Raw genomic sequence first — 19,856 nt, forward strand, 5'->3', positions numbered from 1 at the left:
ATTAAATAAGATACATTAGGATGTCCCCCCCTTCTCCTAGCAATCCCTCCTCCATTCTTATGGATAATCAATTTCCTCTTCAGCTATCCTGCTGAAACTTAACTTGTTCAGACTCAGCTCTCTGAGGTTAATTGTGTATAACGTACAATGCAATGCTGAGGCTATATAAATGCCTCATAATAATTTGAGATGGGTGAAATGTTTTCTTTCAGACTTATCTTGGACTCAAAGGGCACTTACAAGCTTTTTTTCAAATTACTTCAGGATTTATTTTTTTTTTAACATTTTGTATTTTTTGTTGAAAACAGAAATTAGTATTCTGGAAATTTTGACTATCCAGAATGTTGGGTTTTCCTCCATTTTTCCCCTTTTTTGCTATCACACTCAAGGGGATGAGAGAACTCAGGGATCTTTTCCTCCTTTTCTCTCATTTTTCCCCTATTTTCTTTTCATTTGCCACTTTTTCAAACACATCAAAGCTTCCCTGATTTTGGAAAAGTTATCCAAAGGATAATTGGAATTCTGCTGCCTTTCTGAAACTGGGGAGGTTTGGATAAGTTCCAGAGCAGCAAAAGGAAAATGAACAACAGTCAGTGGGAAAATCCCAGCCCCCAGACATAATTTTTATATATTGCTCTGAGTGGGTGCATCTACACACGTGCTTTACTATGGAGTTGACTAATTAGTTCCACAGTAAAGCATCACTGTCTATACATACACCAGTACTAGGGGACAGTAAATTAATTAACTCCACTGTCAGGGACAGTACTATCTTATGGCAGAGTAATTAAGTATGACAAAACACGTATGTAGATGGTGACAGGGACTGGCTGGGGCAAAAGGGTGCTAAAGTGCAGGGGATGCCTGCTGCACAGCTCCTCATTTTAGCACTCCTGTGCCCCAACCAGCCCTTCCACCACCTGATGCCACCACCCGGAGCCCAGGGCTGACCCCCCTGAGCCTGCTGCTATACCAGGGCTGCTCCATCCCAGCTCAAAGTACTACTGCCCTGGGTGGGTACACATGTAGACACTGTGCCCCAGAGCAGTTAACTCCAGTGCAAACTGCCAGAATTGATTCCATTGCCTTAATTTCATATGTAGATGCACCAAGTAAGAACAGAAGGGGAAAAGGGGAAAGAAAAACTTTTATGGACATTATTCTCCATTTTGAACCCTGCAAAATGGAAACAAATTCTTTTTTTTTTTTTTTGCAAAGCCGATTTTCTGATATTCAGGCAACTCCCATGATGTTATTAATAGCCCTTACCCACAAACCAGCCATCGTCACACTTCTCCATGACATCCACAATATCTCCATCCCTTAGCTCTAGCTCATCATCATTCTGTGGCGTATAGCTGTAGACAGCTTGGTAGCTAACTCTAAAACAAGAAAGAGGAAGAGGTGCTGTAAATTATGTGCTGCTGTTCCCTGACATCCATGCAACATCCTGTCATTAAAATATGAATGGTATCATACAGGAGCACCAGATTTGTCCAGTACACATATCATTTAAAAAACAACAATATATACCTCTTCTGTTTTCCATTATGGTTCCAAAATCAACTGCAAACTACCTGTGTTGCTAAAGGAGGGTGAGATATGGTCATATGGATGCAGTCCATAGTAAAGTGTGTAGTGCATCTGCACTGTAGCAAGAACATCCTAGGGAAATAACCACAAATTGCCAATCCCAGAAAGGGAGGTAGTAAGTGAACTGTCCAACCCACACCCATGTGCCTGCCTCCATAGTCAGAGGTACCCTTACTTCTGTGCCGAATGGTTATTCAATTCCTTTGCCCAAGCATGTAGTTCAAAGGAAGTTCTAGATCACACTAACCATATTAGCTGCTTATAGATGTGGAACACCCCCCCCTCCCAAAACCCTTCAAAATGGCACTTTACTTTATACTCGGTGCATTCCCATGCCGAGCCCAACACCTGTCAGAAGAGGCAGCGTGTTAGTTCCACCCAGCTTTCCTAATGTCTATAGAGGTCGGACACTTTAGTGGGGCTTTTTTGGCACTTTTATCTAATAGTTGACTGAATTGGCTCTAGCTAAAAATGCCAAGCCCTGCTAAAGTGCCCAATTTTTACAGACACTGCAGCCTAAGATACTTAGTGTTGGGATCTCTGGAGAGGTAATCTGACTCAGATCCTGGGCATGTATTAATTTGTAGCAACACCCACTTACCAGCAACATTTTCCTTGGGAACATTTTTTAAACCATGTATTCAGATGCCACTCCCTATAACAGCACCAACCGCTTAGGAGCAACATAGTACTAATGTGTTACTAACAGCTACTGACTGTATATATGAGTATTTACGCTACACTAATGAATCTCCAGATACTCTACTGTACTCTGCTTCCCTAAAAGAGAACCTTCCTTTCTCCATGAAATGACAACAGGCCTGACTCTCTGCTGCTTTGCTATTGTGTTGCCATTTACACTTGTAGAAAATTGTACCCAATCCTGCCCAGTTTAAATGGCATCACAATGGGCAAGGCAGTGAAGAATTAGAGCCTGGGACTACAAATTCAATGACAGATCTTTCCCTTTCATCCACACACATAAAGCAAGAGTTCAAGCTTCAGAAAGTCATGATACAGCACTACCAAGCCAAGTCTTCCAAAAGCACAAATCAAGCCCTCAGAGAAGCCCCAGTCGCAATTCAGAGTCTGTTGTGCTTAGTCCTGCATAAATACAAGGCTCTGGTTTTCAGCCCTTTCACTACAACAGCAAAAGCTGGAAATATTATTTCCCTGAAAGCTGGTGCTCTCATATCCACAGATGACATGTGAAGAAAAACACCAAGGCAACCCTGATAAACCAGGTCCCTGATAGAGCTGACAGCCTGAGAAACTTACATGTCTTGTGGTGTTTGACTCCTGTCAGGGCTGGCTCCTTGCTGCTGTGCTTGAGGTTGCTGAGAAATGATTAGAGATGGTTTATTGTCATTAGAGGTGACCTTGTGGCGAGAGTCAAGAGGCTGAGAAATAGTACTGCAGTAATGAACAGACTTTTCTGCAATGTTTATGATCTCATTGCAAACTGCTTCCTGCGTGGTAGGCAGCATTGACATCCAAGAAACACCCACAGAACAGTCAACAAGGGGGGGAGGGAAAGGGAAAAAAGACAGGAAGAGATGGGACAATCCAGATGCAGCACATAAGTCCAGTAAAACAACAGAGTTGTAGATCCAGGTATATATCCAGGTAGTGGAGTGCAGAAGGGATCCAGGTTGTAAGCATGGAAAAACAGGCAAGATACAGAAGAATTTGGTATTTAGTTTGAAGATTTGTCAAAAAGCAGCAGCATCAGAGGTTGCAATTAGTTAGCAGTGGCACCATCACAGATTCTAGTCTACCAATCCAAGACTGCCAATTGGCACTCTCCAGTCATGCACTACGCATTTAACTCTAAGTCAACTACACCAACTCCTTGTTGGTTCTGGTAGCTGTTCTAAGTGCTAAATTCTAGTTCTCCATTACAAATATGTTGATTTATATATATCTATATATAATACACACACACACACATACACACACACACACATATATATATTATGACTAAAAAAGCAGCTGGCACTTTTAAACTGTACTGAGATGTTACTGTCTATGATCAGAGAGGCTATATGACTATGCATCTTATTTAAACAACAGCCTTACCACATAGCTCTTTTCAGACTCTGTGAGATCTGGTCCTGCTCTCAATGAATGATGAGAAGGCTGTGTGATCACCAAGCAAATTATAAGGAAGACATTTTAGCAGATGTTATATTGGTCAGAATTAAAAGAAAAAAAAACATGGTGCACAGACGACAGAGTAAAACAAAAAACACCCGCCACCGCTAGATTCACACGAGATTTTCCAACGGGGGATGCCAAGACTACAGCAATGCAATTGCAATGCAGCACAGAGTGCTGCAAAGGGAAAGGCAATGGCAAAACACAAGGAAAAGGGTTGGAGCAGCAGATACAGTGGGTGAGATGAAAGGTTAGAGACACAGCTAGAGTTGCGGAAGGTGAACGGTGTTGCATTGCATTCCTGTAGGGAAAAAAAGAACATGGACAGAAAGCACAAGTTTCAGACCATCAGACTCAAAGGCCAATGACCACAGTGAAAGGAAACATTGTCATTATTTCTTGAAAGGCCCCTGATGACATCTGGGACAAGACAAAAAAAAAGCCAGCTGACCTCCCACCAAGGATTAAACCAATTCCTTAGATGGTGCAATGCAAAGTAGTTCAGGTGAAGTTACTCCAGTTACACCAGGCAAGGATCTGATATGCTACACTAATTCTATGAACAAATCAACCTTTTGGTGGGACTTGTTCTTCAGAACAGAGGCAACCCTGAACTAAAACTGTAGTAGAGCTTCAGGGCCTTTCTGAAATCCTCCACAAGAACTAATTTGAACCCTCTTCCTCCCACCCATGTCCTAGTTGAGAGCCATCCCTCCCATATGCCCCAGGTCATTGTCAAGCTCATCCAGAGAACTCCCAGGCTCACTTGGAGGGTCTCAAAAGCACAACCAGTGGGCAGACAATTACCAACAAAAAGCAAATCCACAAATATATTTTGTGACCTGATACTGCACTGTGCGTGCCCCCTGGGAGTGATGTATGTATAGGAAGTGCCCTCTGAAGTTTATTACTATAATCTGCACTATAGATGGACAATGTGGGTTGGGCATAAGACACATTGCCCTGCTGTGAATATTCAGTAGAACCAACATCTTTTCTGGCGAGTCCAAAAAAGCCCATTTCGTGTTCTTCCACCTGGGGAGTTTTTGTCGTCACTAATTTCTGTACCCCTTCTACTCTGCCAGGCTTTGTAAGGACCAGGATGTACTACAATCTCAGATGAGACACAGGAAGCCAAGAACCTCAGACAGGTTCACAAGATTTCCTGCCCACATCTGTGCATTCAGGAGGCTCAGAGTTCAGAGAACACAGGGAGTTGAACTCCTCCGCAGTGCACTCTCACCGGTATATGATAGACATGTTTGGCCCTTGAAGCTTGTATGAACCTGAGCTCCAGTCCTTGGGAGGTTCATTCAGCATGTTGTTAGAGACAATGGGCATGTCTATGCCAGGCTGGGTAGTGCGGGGGAGTGTTGCTATGAAAACAAGCCCCGCCCACTCAGTGTTCCATGTACAAAAAGCATCAGGAAGTGGCTGGCTCGATGGATGAGACCCCTGCTTGTTTTTATGGAAGAGCTCCCTAGTACTGTTCAGGACGGCAAGGCACAACCCAAACATTTTTCAGTAACCCTGACCAGCAGTGGCCACCCAACCCCTAACAACAGCAGACACATTCCCTGGTCCAGGGGCTGTCAAATGGGGATATGCGTACTCCTGGGGGTACTTCAAAAGGTCCCAGGGGTATGCAGGGGCAGGCCAGAATGGAGTGCCACCACCCTGTGCCACCACCTCACAGGAGCAGGCCTGGGACAGGGCGAGAGCAGGGTTGCACAGATGCTGCACTGCTGCCACTCACCATGCCCCCATCTCTACATCCAGCTGCTCACCACCCCCACACCCTCCACGTCTGGCCACTTACCACTCCGCCCCAGGGGTACACTTATTAAAAAGGGGGCTGCTGGGGGTACACTTATTTAAAAAGGCTGACAGCCCCTGCCCTGGTCAATCCAGACCTCTGGAGTCTAGCCCTTACTTTCTCCATTTTTTTTCACTAAGATACTGTAACTGTACATTTCCATTGAGAGAAAATAAAAAGTAATTTGGATGGGTTTACCACAATGGGATTAGAGTTCAGGCATTTACTAAGGAGTCTGAAATCATTGTAGGACTTTTGGAAGTCCTTCCTGCATGGCCTTCAGTTCTGAAAGGCTAGTGGGATGATTACAAATTCAAAATTAATATTGTGCAAAGGAATTAGATACAGTACATCAAACTCAAAAAACTAGTGCTCTCTCAGGAGGGAGAAGATGGCTAATAGGGACAATGCCCAGGGACCAGTGATGCAGGATATTCTCCATCTCTTTCTGTTTGCCATGGTAAAAATAAATGCACAATGACACAGGTGTCAAATGGACAAATCTGCTCAGCAAGGGTTGGGAGTTTTACAGGGAATATTTTTGAAAAAGAGTAAGATTTTGTGGAACTAAACTATTTTTTAAATAAAACAAGAAAGCCATAGGGGAGAAACCAGCATGTCAAAAGAACATCATGTGCATCAGTACTGATCATACTTTGAGTGACTGTACAGGTAAGTCAAAAGGGAGATTGGGGCATCTGCTCAGATTGGGTGCAACATTAAATCTGTAAAACAGATTTCATGAAAAAAGTAATCCACCTCCACTTGGGTTTAATATAAACATAGCACTCTATTAGGAACAGTCCATGTAAAAGAAGCCATTCATGATGCTAAGTAGGGGTGTGCGAAACAGGCCGTATTTGATTCAGATTCGGATTCAGCCCAAATCGGGGGACAGTGATTCCATTTGTTGATTCAGATCACTGTCCCGATTCAATTCAGCCGAATCCAAATCTGAAGATTCAATGCCGATTTGGGGAATCAGCGATTTGGCCACAAACATAGCTTTAAATGTTTTTTCTACATACCTTGAAGTACCAGAGGCAGCGCGTGAATGCTGAGATGCTGGGGCGGATGGAGCATCCCACAGAAGCGCAACCCCCCCACGGCCCTCCAGCTCAGTGATCAGCCACAGCAGGACCCTGGGTGGCCCCCTCACCCAACCCAGAAGACACCAGTCGCCGAGCTGGAGGGGTGAGGGGAGGTCCCCTGTGCCCTCCCTGGCAGACCCGGAAGTGGACCAGAAGTGCTTCTGGTCCACTTCCGGGTCCGCTGCCGAGTGTGCTGGGGACCCTTCCACGTTCCCATGGGGTGCTCCATCCGCTGCACCATCTCAGCATTCACAAGCCACTTGGTACCTTGAGGTATGTAGAAAAAACATTTAAAGCTGCGTCTGTCTGAATCAGCAAATCTCTCCAAATCGATTTGAGGGTTCCAATTCTATTTGGAGAGATTAAAGCGTCTCCCGATTTGGATTCGGCCACCAAAATTGGGCCGAATCTCCACCGAATCAAATCAGCGACTGAAGCTTCGCACAGCCCTGATGCTAAGTGATCAATCCCCAGGTCAACAAAGCACCTAAGTAACCACTAACTTAACAGCATTTCATGCCATTGTGGACAGGGATAAATTTAAGTACATGCTTAAAGTTAAGGGTGGACCTCAGTGCTTTGCTGAATCACGACTTTGCTTAGCAACTTCCTCACATCTTCAAAGCACAATCCAAACATTGCCTAATTAATTTAATGGATGCTGCCTGCCTTTGTTCCCCACACTGTGTACAGTTGGAGGCCCAGATACAAGTAATTTTACAGCTCTGTCATCATGCCAGAGGGTGAGAGTGGGGGAGAGGAAGGTTTGCAATATTAGTCTGGGTATGCACTGAGTTAAATTTTTCTTGTTAGAAAAAAAGACTATGGGTGGGGTTTGCAATAACCTATCTCTGCTCCCCCTAAAGTTAGTTAACCTCAGAATTCTTAATTAACAAAAAATTTGCTTCCTAAACAAAAGATTTTTTTCCAGCTTCCTCCTCTTTCCTTACAGGTGGGAGTTAATGAACTGCACAAGCAAAGGACAGTGTTTTAGCAAAACAGACAGACAGATATCTGGTATCATTCCAAACAAAACAGCACATCAGCAATGATACAGCTAAATGCAAATGGACAGTCATGAATGTAGAGGTGATTCCTCTAAGTCAGCAATGAAGTGGAGGGGAAAAAAACCCAACAAACTGGACAAATACCACCCCTCCTGGAAAGCAGACTACACAACTCATCTCACAAAGGATGCTGAAAAGACTGCAAAGCAGTGAAGGACAAGGCCCACTCAAAGGCCTTTTAAAGTCAATGGAACGGCTTCCACAGGGTTTGGACCAGGCCCTACAACTTCATCTATGGTAGAACTTTTCCCTCTACCTTTACATGTGACCTTGGAACGGCAGCTGCTGGCAATGTCATTACAATGTTGTGTAGTCCTGCTCTGAGCAGGGATTACATCAATGGAGCTCAGCCTATGGCGTATGGGCCAAAACCAGTCTCTGAAGTGACTGAACACAGCCCACAGCACAAGGTGATCAGTGACAAGGAGCTTGGGCCAGAGTTCTCCCTTTCCTGTGGCCTTTCCTGCACTCTCTCCTCTAAGACAGGGACATACACTGCTTATTCCCTCCCTCCTTTCTCCCTTCTCTGCTCCCCTATGACAGGTGCTTTCTCCCCCCTCCTCCCCATCCCTCTCACATTGGCAGCCACCTCCCATCCTTCCTCCCTCCCTTACAAGAGGGAAGTGGTGGCCTGCAGTGAGGGTGCAACTGGGTCACAAGCATCCAGCTGGCACTCTAAAAGACTGATGCACTGAATTAGATCATGCACTGTCTAGGGGTCATGAGGAGACTTGCCTGCACTAATTTCCCCTGCTGCCATTGCCAGTGGTTATCAGGAAGAGAGGGAAATCTAGGGGAAACAAATCCTAGAGCAGATGTGTTAGTAGGTTACAAATAAAACCTAAGGGCATTGTTCTGAAGCCTGTCGGGGCTCAGCTCTCAATCAGTGTGCAGCTTGTTCTATGGCTCTGTCTTCGTTCTGCTGAAGTGAACAACTCCCTTGCACTAGATTCCATTCACACACAAAGGTGACTCCCCACTCCCAGAGTAGGACTTATTGGACTGATTTGAATTTACCTTAAGGAGAAACTGGCTCATCTCATGAGGCAGATTAGAGGTAAATACTGAAATCTGACTTGTTGAAGAGGAGGAAAGGTCCCAGATCACACGGAAAGTCAGTAGCAGAGCCAGGACTGGAAGCCACTCTCGAGTCCTACCCCAGGGCCTTTGCTGCTCATCCAAATCCATTAGCAGCTCCTGATGTTTTTTGTAAAACAGCTTCCGATTCCTGCCTACTCTTCCCCCTTATCTACACCGAGCGTTCACTTTGTTTCTCCCATAGTGCTGTATGTCAGATAGGCTCCATGTTGCAGCATGGTAGACTGGATCTTGTTGCTTTAATCACATTTCACACAGCCATTGCTGTGACCTCCTAGCAGGGTTAGTTCACATGGTGTGGAGAACTCCTGTAGCTTGGCTACAGGCAGAAATAAAAGAAAAACTCATAGGAGATACTATCTTAAAATGATCATTCTTGTCATCCATTACTCTATGGAGCCCCACTTGTCCAAGCAGAAGAAACAACAGGGAACTGCTACTTAACAAAAAAGTCCAGATTCTTTGTAATTACTTATTTTTCTATTTTTATTTACATTTACTTTATTAGGATATGAGGACTAGAAATATGAGTGACTCTGAATCTCAGTCTGAACCACTCCAGAGTGAAGAAGTCTGACATTTGGAGTGAAACTGAAGTCAGAACTCTGTCACTGGGGCCTGTTTTTAGAATGAGCCCAACTAAAACTCCAAATGGGAAAATACTGAGTATGAATGAGCAGGGTCAAAAATCAAGACAGAAGCCAGAATCTGAATTCTGTGGCTCAGCTTCACGTCTGAAAAGTGCATTTAGCAAAAAATGAAAACAAAAAAACTCCAAAAAACAAAAAAACAAAACAGGAGGCCAAATTTTCCAAAAGTATGCTATGTTGGTGCTCATAATTCTACTTATGCAAATACGGTCTCCAAAAGCCACTCAAGTAAGAGAATATCTGTTTGTGCATATAAATACAGTAACTGCACCCTAAATAAATTGTGTGCACAAGCTCACAGGACAGATTGAACCTGTGATAAAATACAATTGTCTGATGTTGATAAGGCATAATTTTAACTTGATCCTGAATACAATATCATAGCTGTCAGAGCACAGGGAATAAATACTTGGGCTAGGTTTTTAACTCTGTGAAAGGGCAGTGAAGTCATCATGATGCAAAACTAATTAAAATAGAACAAGATTCAGAACTTAGTCTGAAAATATATCCTAAGGGTCAGCATTTTATTTTTGTCCTTTTCAGCATTCACCCAAGACAAGTGTCCTCCAGGACTATGTGAATTAAGCATCAGGAAAAAACACAAACCTACAGGGATTTTCCTACAGTAAGTAGAGACAAATGAACCAGTGTGTCCCAGCACTCTGAGCCTATTTCTGAAGAGATGGAGGATGGAGTTGGGAAGCTGTGGCCTAATCTCTGAAGTACTCTCTCTGCCCTGCCTTCTGCTTGACTTCAGGCTAACACAGCTAACTACTTATCTCTAGTTAAGGAAAGTTTGTGAATGTTCCTGGGTCATGGAGAACACAAAACTAAGGGAAGGAAAGTGTTCACGCACAACTCCAAGATCACCCTAAAAGAGCAGCCGATTGTTTAAACAATTAAAATTACATTCATTTAAGCAATTAAAATACATTAAACAATTTAAAATGGCAACAGTATTCCAGATTCACCCTCTATCTGTGAATTCTTGATCTAATTTTGCTGGGTCAAAACCAATATCGTTTTCCAATAGGCAGCACTACAAATTCAGCCTAACCCCTGCAAGTTATTTCTCCTTCTTATACTGCCACTTAGTGGATCTTGGCTGAAAGTACTCAAGGTGTATAAATTAGGGCTGTGTGAAGCTTTGGTCCCCGATTCAATTCGGTGGAGATTTGGCCTGATTCAGTGGCCAAATCTTCGAATCCGAGTTGAATCAAAGGACCCTTTAATATCTCCGAATAAAATCAGAACCCTCTGAATCGATTCGGAAAAACTCAGCAATTTGGACATAGAGACAGCTTTACATGTTTTTTCTACGTACCACTAGGTAGCAGGGGCTCATGAGTGCTGCAATGGTGGGGCACGTGGAGTGTACCACAGGAGCATGGGGGGGGGGGGGTCCCAACACGCTCAGCAGCAGACCCAGAAGTGGACCAGAAGCACCACTGGGTCTGCTGGGTGCATGATGGGGCCCCCCCATGAACCCTCTCCCCCTGGCTCAGAAACTGGTGCCTCCTGGGTCTGGGGGGGCATCTGGGATCCCCCTGCAGCTGATCACTGAGCTTGGGGGGGGGTCACAGACCCCCCCCCAACACACTCCCCAGTGGACCCAAAAGTTCACCAGGGAGTGCGCTGGTGGGGCCCCCCACACTCCTGTGGTACACTCCATCTGCCTCAGCATTGCAGCATTCATGAGCCCTGCCTGGTACCTCAAGGAATGTAGAAAAAACATTTAAAGCTGTATCTATGTCCGAATTGCTGATTGTCTGAATTGGCACCGAGTCTTCAGATTTGGATGAGTCCGAATCAAATTGGGGACAGCAATCCAAATAAACTAATCAAGTCACTGTCCCCGATTTGGGCCAAATCTGAATCGCGTAGGGCCTGCTTCGCACACCCCTAGTATAAATAGCCTAGATGACTGACTTCACTCCGAGGCCAGTGTCAGCAGTGAGGTGCTGTCAGCTGTTACATCATACATCAATGCTTATTCTTTTTGTAATGCTCAAAGCTTCGTGGGAGAGGGTGTGCTCTAAATTCCAAAGAAACTGATGAAAAGCTGTGGATGCACATTAGCATCTATGCCAGAAAAAAATTCCCCCTCACTACACAATCTCCAAATTCCTTGTGTGTCACCCTACAGATTTGAGTCAGATTCTAAACTCTTCATCCAAACACGCACAAAGGCCATTCCCCAAATTTGAGGCTACCTCCACTCTGAATTATGATCCAATATTTGCAGCTTTCTAATAAGCTGAACCAAAACTCCAGATCCTAAAAAGCCCCAAACTTTGGGGCATCCAAGTCTGAGCTCTCAACTCTGAAGCTCTTAGTAATGAAAATGCTGATCTTGCTGGGGTCTGAACACGTGCAGCTCCCAGCAAAGTTAATGGAACCTTCAGGCATTCAGGATCATGTCCTCTTAGCATCTTACATATGTCCTCTGTACTTTGCATGCATATAGTGCTACATCTCCAACTGGCATCAACTGGTATAACTCCAGTTTTTTTAAACACAGCTATGCTGATTTACTCCTGTTGAGGATCTCCCCCCCATTCCCATCTGCCCTGTAAACCCTTGCCCTTCTCTGTTGCCCGGGACTTAAAATAAATAATACTCATGCTCTATGAAACCCAGGGGATGCACATCACCTGTGGAATCAACATATGGAGACAAAGATAAATAACAAACCAATGACAATAGCATGGAAACATCCAAAAGCAGGAGAAAAATTATCAGCAACAGTGATTACCTGTGGCTTATTGACCCTGCGTGCAAGTCTGGGAGGTGGTTGTGTTGGGACAGCAGAGGAAGAGAGGGCAGAGGAAGAGAGAGAAGCAGACGAAGAGAATGCGTTTGTGTCAGCAGTCTTTTAAAGGAAAGAAAAGTTGGTCAGCTACACACGAGATCTCCTTTCAGAACCATTGCTACCATCTCTTGTAACAGCATCCATTATATAGGGCTAAATAGGGTGCAGACACTGCAAACTTAATGAACTCCATGCAAGGACAGATGCATCTTCCTAGCTTAGCATTCTGTGTTCACTGCTCGAGTGCATCTTAAACATGCAGAATGTTAAGTCTACATACCAGTCACTGAAAATATGGACAGATAATAGTATAATTTTGTGATGCTTTGGGTACAATTTGGTTTAGTTTCATATCAGTCAATTTCATATTAATCATCATACAATTTTGTAGCATGACAGTCCCCCAACCCTGCCCTGATTCTAAAGCCACTTTGACCCCTGATCTGGGACCGAGTGAGAGGGAGTGAGCATATGCTGCTAACTTACTCTAGTTGGCTATCAGCTCCATGAAACCACTGACACAGCTGAGGGATGGCAAAGCAGAGCGCATTGCCTCTGTCAAAATGAGCAACTGGGGTAAAAGCCAGCTACACCATCTCATACCATCCGAGAGCTCCACTGAGGCTCTTATCTCAATGTAGAGGGCAGAGCGCTCTCCAGCCAGAAATACTATTTTAAAGAAATAACTGAATCACTCTTGGGAGTGAACAGAGCTTGGTGGGAGTCTGATTTGCACAGAGGTCATCTCACAGCAGTCTGGCACTAAAGCTGTTTGACAGTAGGTGAAACTGTTTACATAGTAAAAATAAGAACCAGGCCCACTGATTTTGCATTGGTTGTGCAAACTCAAATTAAAATCAGTTTAAGGTTTTCATAAACCTCAAGCTCCATTAGGTTCACTCATCCTTTATTTTTCACGGATGAGAGCAGCATCTGCTATTACAAATGCTAGGACCCTGAATCCCCATTCTTCAGGGCCTGATCACCAACTGGGGACAGGAAGGAACTGCCATATTCCATAGGATTTTACAGTGAGGTTAACTGCATGCAGATAGAAGCATGTCCATGGACACGTGCTGAAGAAGTCCTATGTCAGCTCCTTACTAGGCAAGGCTGGGTCATGTGGGCAGAGAAGTCCCATGCTTTTTATTGTGCTAAAATATATCTTCTTAGATCATCCTTAAACCTACTTCTAGGACTTTTCTACCCAATGTTTACTGGAGATACTACTCCTACCTGCCACTGTCAAGCTATGGGAGATGCTCTCAGGGTCCAGAAAGGAGCAATGATAGCTACTGGCTCTGACTAGCTGAACAGTAGGAATTTGAATGCACACACACAAAGGTAGGGTTTCAAAGTAGCACACACATGCAACACAAGTACCTTTTTTACCCTGCTTTTCATCTCTTTCATTTCACCACCTTTCCTCACACTTCTTTTCTCAGTGTTATTTCCCTGCACAATAGCCATTAGATCCTGACATGACTGGCTCTCCTCAAAGGAACCAGGGGGCCTCTTCTCAGGGCTCATGAACATATCTAACTTTGAGGGTTTCAGACACCCCTGAAGAGAGATTTTGTGAGGGGCACTGGAGCATCTGTCTGGCTCCTTCTGTTCCTCCCTTTCACTGCTGCTGAAGCCTTCTCTATTCTTTTGCAGCTTGGCTTGGTTGCCAATGACACCACTGAGCTCTGACAGGAAACTATTGGGGCTCCCAACAGTGGCACTAGGGGAGTTACAGTTATTCATGTTTGGAGAAGGGGAGCCAACAAATTTTTCTTCACTTTGCGGAGTGGCATGATTGAAGCTGCGAGCAGAAGACTGCGGTCTGGACGGGTAAGATGGCAATGGAGATATGATGGACCTGGGAGTTGAGGAGCCGGAGAGATTAGAATGGTGAAGACTGACTGAGGGGGAAGGGCTGGACAAGGCAGAAGGAGTGCGACAGCCAATGTGACTGAGGCAGGCTTCAGGCAGAGGAGGCAATGGAGGGGTTATGGCAGGAGTGCTGCTAGGAGACACTCCTACAGTCAGGGAAATCCACTCGGATGTGACTGCCTGCACCTCTGGAGACAAGGCGTGGCGTGGGAAAGGCAAAGGCGGAGGAGTTGGTGTGTGCAGCAGCTCAGAGCTGTGAAACTTGAAGGAAACAAAAGAAGAGAAGGAAGAAATAAGCAAAAATAAAAACAAACACAAGAAACATACAAAACGATCAACTGAAACTGAAATGGGGAGAGAGCAGAGAAAAGCAGTCTCATGACAGTGCACAGAGAGTAAGCTGTCAGCAGGGGCTCCATCCTGTGGGTGAAGCCCTCACTGGCACTTCTTTCTCAGCATTCGGCATCACAGAGAACAGGATCCGTGACTACAACAGCTAGGATGATGTTTACAACCCCCTTTCTTCAGGGCATAAGCTGATCACAAAGGGTCAGAAGGAAATGCCCATGTTCCAGGGGATTGTACTATACAGTTCCTGAGGGCTTTGGCTGGCATCACTAAGGCTGCTGGAGAAGAAAGGAACTGCTCAGAGGGAGCAAGTGTCGTGGGACTTGGCCTTCCGATTTTAAAGCTCTGTGTTTACAAAGGTGCCATGCTGAATTCTGCTCTTGGCTGCTTCTGCAGGACTCCCCTCATGTTCAGCAGCAGTCAGGGGCACATCACAGCCTGCGCCCCAGTTACACATGCAGATCTGCTGTGCTGTGCAGAAAACACAGACAGCTATGGAAGGAACAGTGGCTTTCACCCACAAAATTAAAAGGAGAAAAAAGGCAATTACAGGCCTACCAAACCAAGGGAAGAGTTTGCAGGAAGCTGGGGGAAACATGCTTCCTGGCACAAAGGGAGCAACAAACCTGAATACTGTAAAGCTTTGCTGAGCTTTGCTTTATTATAGAGAACCCCAGGCAAGCAAATGGGGCCTGCTCTTCCCTTAATGCCAGGAACAAAATGATGCCCCAATGAGAGCCAAAGGAACACAGGGAGAGGGATACCAACCAGTTCTGACATTTCCACTCCTACCCCTCCCATTCTGTGCCACATGCCCCATCTCCCTGCTCTTCTTCCAATTTCCTTCACAATCTAATCTCCTCATACAATCTTCCTCCCCCTTTTGCCCATAGGATCCAGACCTTGATCCTGGTAAATAACTGGTCATGTGCTAAATTTCTCAGTGCTAATAAATTAAGGACTGAGAGCCTTGGAGCCTCTGCTGCATTGCTGATTCCCAGAAAAAAAGGGGCAAAGCACATTCCCAAACTACCGCCTGCTCCCATTTTTGTCATTTTGATTTTCTTCTTTTTGGATGGAGTTTAGACATAGTTTAAAATGGCCAGTCTCAGGGACTTGAGTCCTCCATTTAACTGCTAAACACACACAGCATGGGCAGCAGGAGTGCCACTGTCCTGAATGCTGCCCTGGCCAGCTGCCTCAACCCTTGGCTGGCACTGCTACCTGCAAGAATAATGCAGAGCAGTGGTTCTCAACCACGGTGCCACAAGAACCTGCCAGAGGTGCTGCAATACTGGCACCACCCCTGTCACAGGGTGATGCTGCCTTGCACATCTCTGCTTTCAGGAGGTACATTGGACCTGCACTGAGAAGCATCTGCAGCAGAGGCTTGCCTGTTTGCACTAGATTAAGGCGGCAGCATGCTGCTTCTGCTGTGGCTCTTCCTAGTTCAGCTCCAACGTGTCTCATGACAATGAAGGTGTCCTGCCTGGTGGCTGTGGCCTGTTATACCTGGTGGCAGCGGCCTCTGTCTGCAGGGCCGCTGCTCATGTAGATTGAAACTGCCTTGCATGCCCCCTTTTTCTGAGAGACACCATGCAGGGTTTGACCAGGAAGGGCTGTGCAAGAAGTATGTGCTTCTGCCACAGCTGCTTCCCAATTTGGCTCTGCAGGAGGTGTGATGCAGTTCCATCTGGCCATGGTGGCAGTGGTGGGGACCGTATTGAGGCACCCCCATGGCCTTTCCCTCCTGCCTCCTGGTCCTCATATGTCCTTTTGCCCATCCCTTACTGGAGTTCAGATGGGGGTGCCCTGGGAAGCTAAAAGAACTTGGCTCCGTGGTTTCCAATTCACACCAGTGGCCTGGAACCATCCATGTCTGGGGAGTACTCTGCTGAACTGTTAAGCCGAGCCTGGCAGAGCTAGGGGAGCACTCCCCCCCAGCAACTTGAAAGAGTGGATTTAATTATAATTACCTAGTCAGTTAACAACACGTTAAATAATAATCAAATTATAACATTTTTGTGATCATATTCATAACATTTATCATTGCTCTTTAAATGGGGTGCCACTAAATTCTGAAATGTTTTAGAGGGGTGCCTGGAGACTAAAAAGGTTGAGAACCACTGGTGAAGAGTTTAATCCAAAGCTGACTACAGTCACTGGAAAGGCTTCCCCTGAAATTCCCTCTGCTCACAAAGAATGCCCATCACTGTGGCATTTTGTACACAGCAAACCCTCATCTACTGGAACTGGAATTTAGTTACCAACTCATCCTCCTCTGTGGCACTGAAATTTATGCAGATGGTCCCAGCTTTAAGTACCTTCCCACTGGGCCTGGATTCAAGCTAGTGATCAGAAGCAAAAAGTTGCTACTAATTCCACCAGCTAAACAGTTATGTTCTTTTCTGATTAGTGAAGTATAAACTCTTCATCTCCGCTCTCTCTAGGCAGGTATAACAGGACAGAAACATATTGCATGGAACTACTTCACAATACACTCTTGCTTTAGCTAGGGGCTAATACAGATATTCTTTCCCACACAGAAATGGGAACATCCTACTGTTCTGTAGGCTGCATCTAAGTCCACATACCTGAGGGGATGCTGACATACTCCGATTAGGGGAGTGGGACATCAGTGGGTCAGCATAATCAATGGCATTCTTCACCACTGGACGTTTGAGCACTTCCACATATGTGACAGGAAAGATGCCTTGGCGACCAGTGCCAGAAATTTTTCCTTCATACCAGTTCTCATCAACTCGTCGAATCAATGTGATCCTTTCTCCCTGCAGGGATGAATGGTTACTCAGTACTGATGTTAACCTATGCTATAATTCCAGAGGGGCTTTTTTGTTTTGTTTTTAAAGAAAATTGTTGTGTTCCAAGCCAAATCAGCCAAATCAAGTCCAAATTCATGAGTCAGTCGAGAACCATAAGTGGCCTTACAACCAGCAAACATCCTCTACCCCAACCAGGGGCTTCAGATATTTCCAATATTTGAATATTTGAGTTGGGAACTGCTGTAATTCCACAGTAAGAGAGGCCACTTCCTTTACTGCAGGTGAAGCAGAGCTGTCCACAGCCTATGGCCCTGCAACCCTTGTTATGGCTCTGTCTCTTCTAGCTATGATAAAGTGTTTGCATTTCAATGATAGCAGATCATACCTTCTGAAACTAGTTCAGGCCGTCTACAAACTCAGGGAGGTCCCAGTTATACACTTCTTATGTTTTCAAGGTTCTCTGCATCCATGAAACTAGAACCATTTCTTTTAAATGAAAGCCATGGTTCTAATCTCACTGTGGGACTCAAGGACCTTGGGAGCTACACACAGGTCTGCATGGCTTGCATCTTAAGCCAGGCCTCTCTATTATTCCATTTTCCCTTCTGTTATGCAGTCAAATGAATGAGACTGACTTTTGAAGGCAGAGTACAAACAGCAAACTCCAACTCTGATGCACAATGAAGAATAAAATAGGAGATACAGAATTTTAATATCTATAAACTCTGCAAGCATCCACCCCATTTAAGATGAAGTTCTGCTCTTCAAGGTACTTAAATGGATTTAAGTGACTATGGAAATGCAGTTAGAGTCCTTGTGTAATCACTTCAGCATCATGGGCTATTAGTTCACTCCTGTTGGCCAATTTGGCTCTGCTGTTCTCTGGGTGAAGGGCTGGCTTTAATTCTTTCCAGATGTCACAACAAAAGGAGATTAGCATTGCCCAGGGCACACCACCTTTACACCAATGAAGAGAAATGGGCTAGAGAGGCATCAGTAAAGACATTGATTGTCCTGGAGAACCAGGCCTCCCCATCACTGCATCCACTCTAGCTCATGAACCAACTTCTGAGTAAAGATGGCCTATTCACAAAATACTTATTATGCTGTAACATGATGGGCACTAAGTAAAAGCCCAGAAAACTAAATTCAGATTTTATTTATGGTATTTTTTGATAATCTAATGTGTATACATGTTAATTTTAACTAATCAGCTAATTTTAATGAGACACCTCCTTGACAATTATACACCTTCTTGCTGGTTTAGATGCATGTATACATCTGTCATCATAAAGCAGTTCCTACCTTTCTGAATGACATTTCTACTTGAGTATCTCCATTGAAGTTAAATTTAGCAACAGCATCTCCATATTCTAATACTTGTAATGGTGACATCTTTTTTGGCTGGGCTTTTTCAGCTGGTGGGAGTAACTGAATAAACAAACAGACAAAAGCAAAAGTAGCACTAATGAGCTTAAAAAGGTATCACTTTAAGGAGACATTTTGGAAAGACAGCTTTAAAGAGAAGGTATGTACCTCTATGTATGACCGTGGGAAGATGCCAACTCTGCCATGGTGTTCTCCTTCATACCAGTTCTGGTCAATCTGCTTGTATATGTAAACTATATCTCCTTTCTGCAGTGGAAGTTCCCTGTTAAGAATGCACTGGTTACAGCTGAATTATGTATCACATTAGCAAAGGAAGAACAATGCATTTTATTGGAGAAGAGAGGGGCTAAGTATGTTTATAACGCAGAGGTAAAGTGCTAACTCATATGCAGGGTGAGCATCTTACAGTTGCCATTCATCCTTTGGAGAGAGGTATAGTTGGTAACCATCCACTCCATACATTCTTCACAGAGAGAAAGCTATACAATGGTAGATGCTATTTGATAGTGCTCCCCATGAGGTATAAGGGCTTACTTGCTGTTTCACTGCACCACTGCAAAACTGCAGGGTGGGGGCTCTTAAAAAAACAAGCAGGTTCAAGGCTACCTTGAGCATGTTCCTCTTTACAAGTCACAGAAAGGAAAGGGAGCAAATTGAAGGAGTCCAAGCCACAGGTTGCTGCTCACCCTGCATACAAGGGGTGCAGCACTCACCCCCCTGACTTGGAACTGGGCCTTTTTCCCTATGCAGTTGTTCATTACAAAAGGAAATAACTAGCCCCAAGGTGTTAAAAGGAAGCTAATTTGCTATTGATGGAAATGACCATCTGCAAATTGGGACTGCACTGGATTTCATGATGTTCATGGCTGGTCAACTCTTAGAAATAAGGGAACAAAAGTGCAATTTGGACCTGCACCTTCCGAGCTAAAAGCATGAACCATTCCAGCATGAGCAAAAGGATTAATTTGCATTATTAGGAAGTGTAGCAGGCTCATCAACCTACTAAAGGGGCCAGTCACTGGAAGAGGCAAAGGCCCAAACTTTCCCAGTACAGATTCTACAAGCTCCTTTTCATTTTGATCTGTGTGGTCCTCTAAGAACTTCTCCCAGGACATCAAGAGGATCAACTTAAAGCTGGTCTGCAGTCCTCACTAGTCCTGGGGTGATTTTATGT

At 44.7% G+C, this 19,856-nt stretch overlaps 1 protein-coding gene across 14 annotated transcripts in view; it reads right to left on the reverse strand.

The window, feature by feature from the left end:
* Positions 1–19,856, reverse strand: part of SORBS1 (sorbin and SH3 domain containing 1) — a 109,761-nt gene that overhangs the window by 2,153 nt on the left and 87,752 nt on the right. For 9 of the 14 annotated variants that reach the window (XM_059729709.1, XM_059729711.1, XM_059729710.1 and 6 more), the window contains 5 exons: positions 18,830–18,944; positions 18,599–18,724; positions 17,105–17,299; positions 2,872–2,930; positions 1,270–1,382 (listed from right to left, as the gene is read on the reverse strand). In XM_059729709.1, coding sequence (XP_059585692.1) covers positions 1,270–1,382; positions 2,872–2,930; positions 17,105–17,299; positions 18,599–18,724; positions 18,830–18,944 — 608 coding nt within the window. The other 5 variants (XM_059729706.1, XM_059729715.1, XM_059729707.1 and 2 more) reach the window with 3 other exon arrangements.

This window comes from Alligator mississippiensis, chromosome 6 (assembly GCF_030867095.1).
Source record: "Alligator mississippiensis isolate rAllMis1 chromosome 6, rAllMis1, whole genome shotgun sequence".
In the NCBI taxonomy this organism is placed as follows: Eukaryota; Metazoa; Chordata; order Crocodylia; family Alligatoridae; genus Alligator; species Alligator mississippiensis.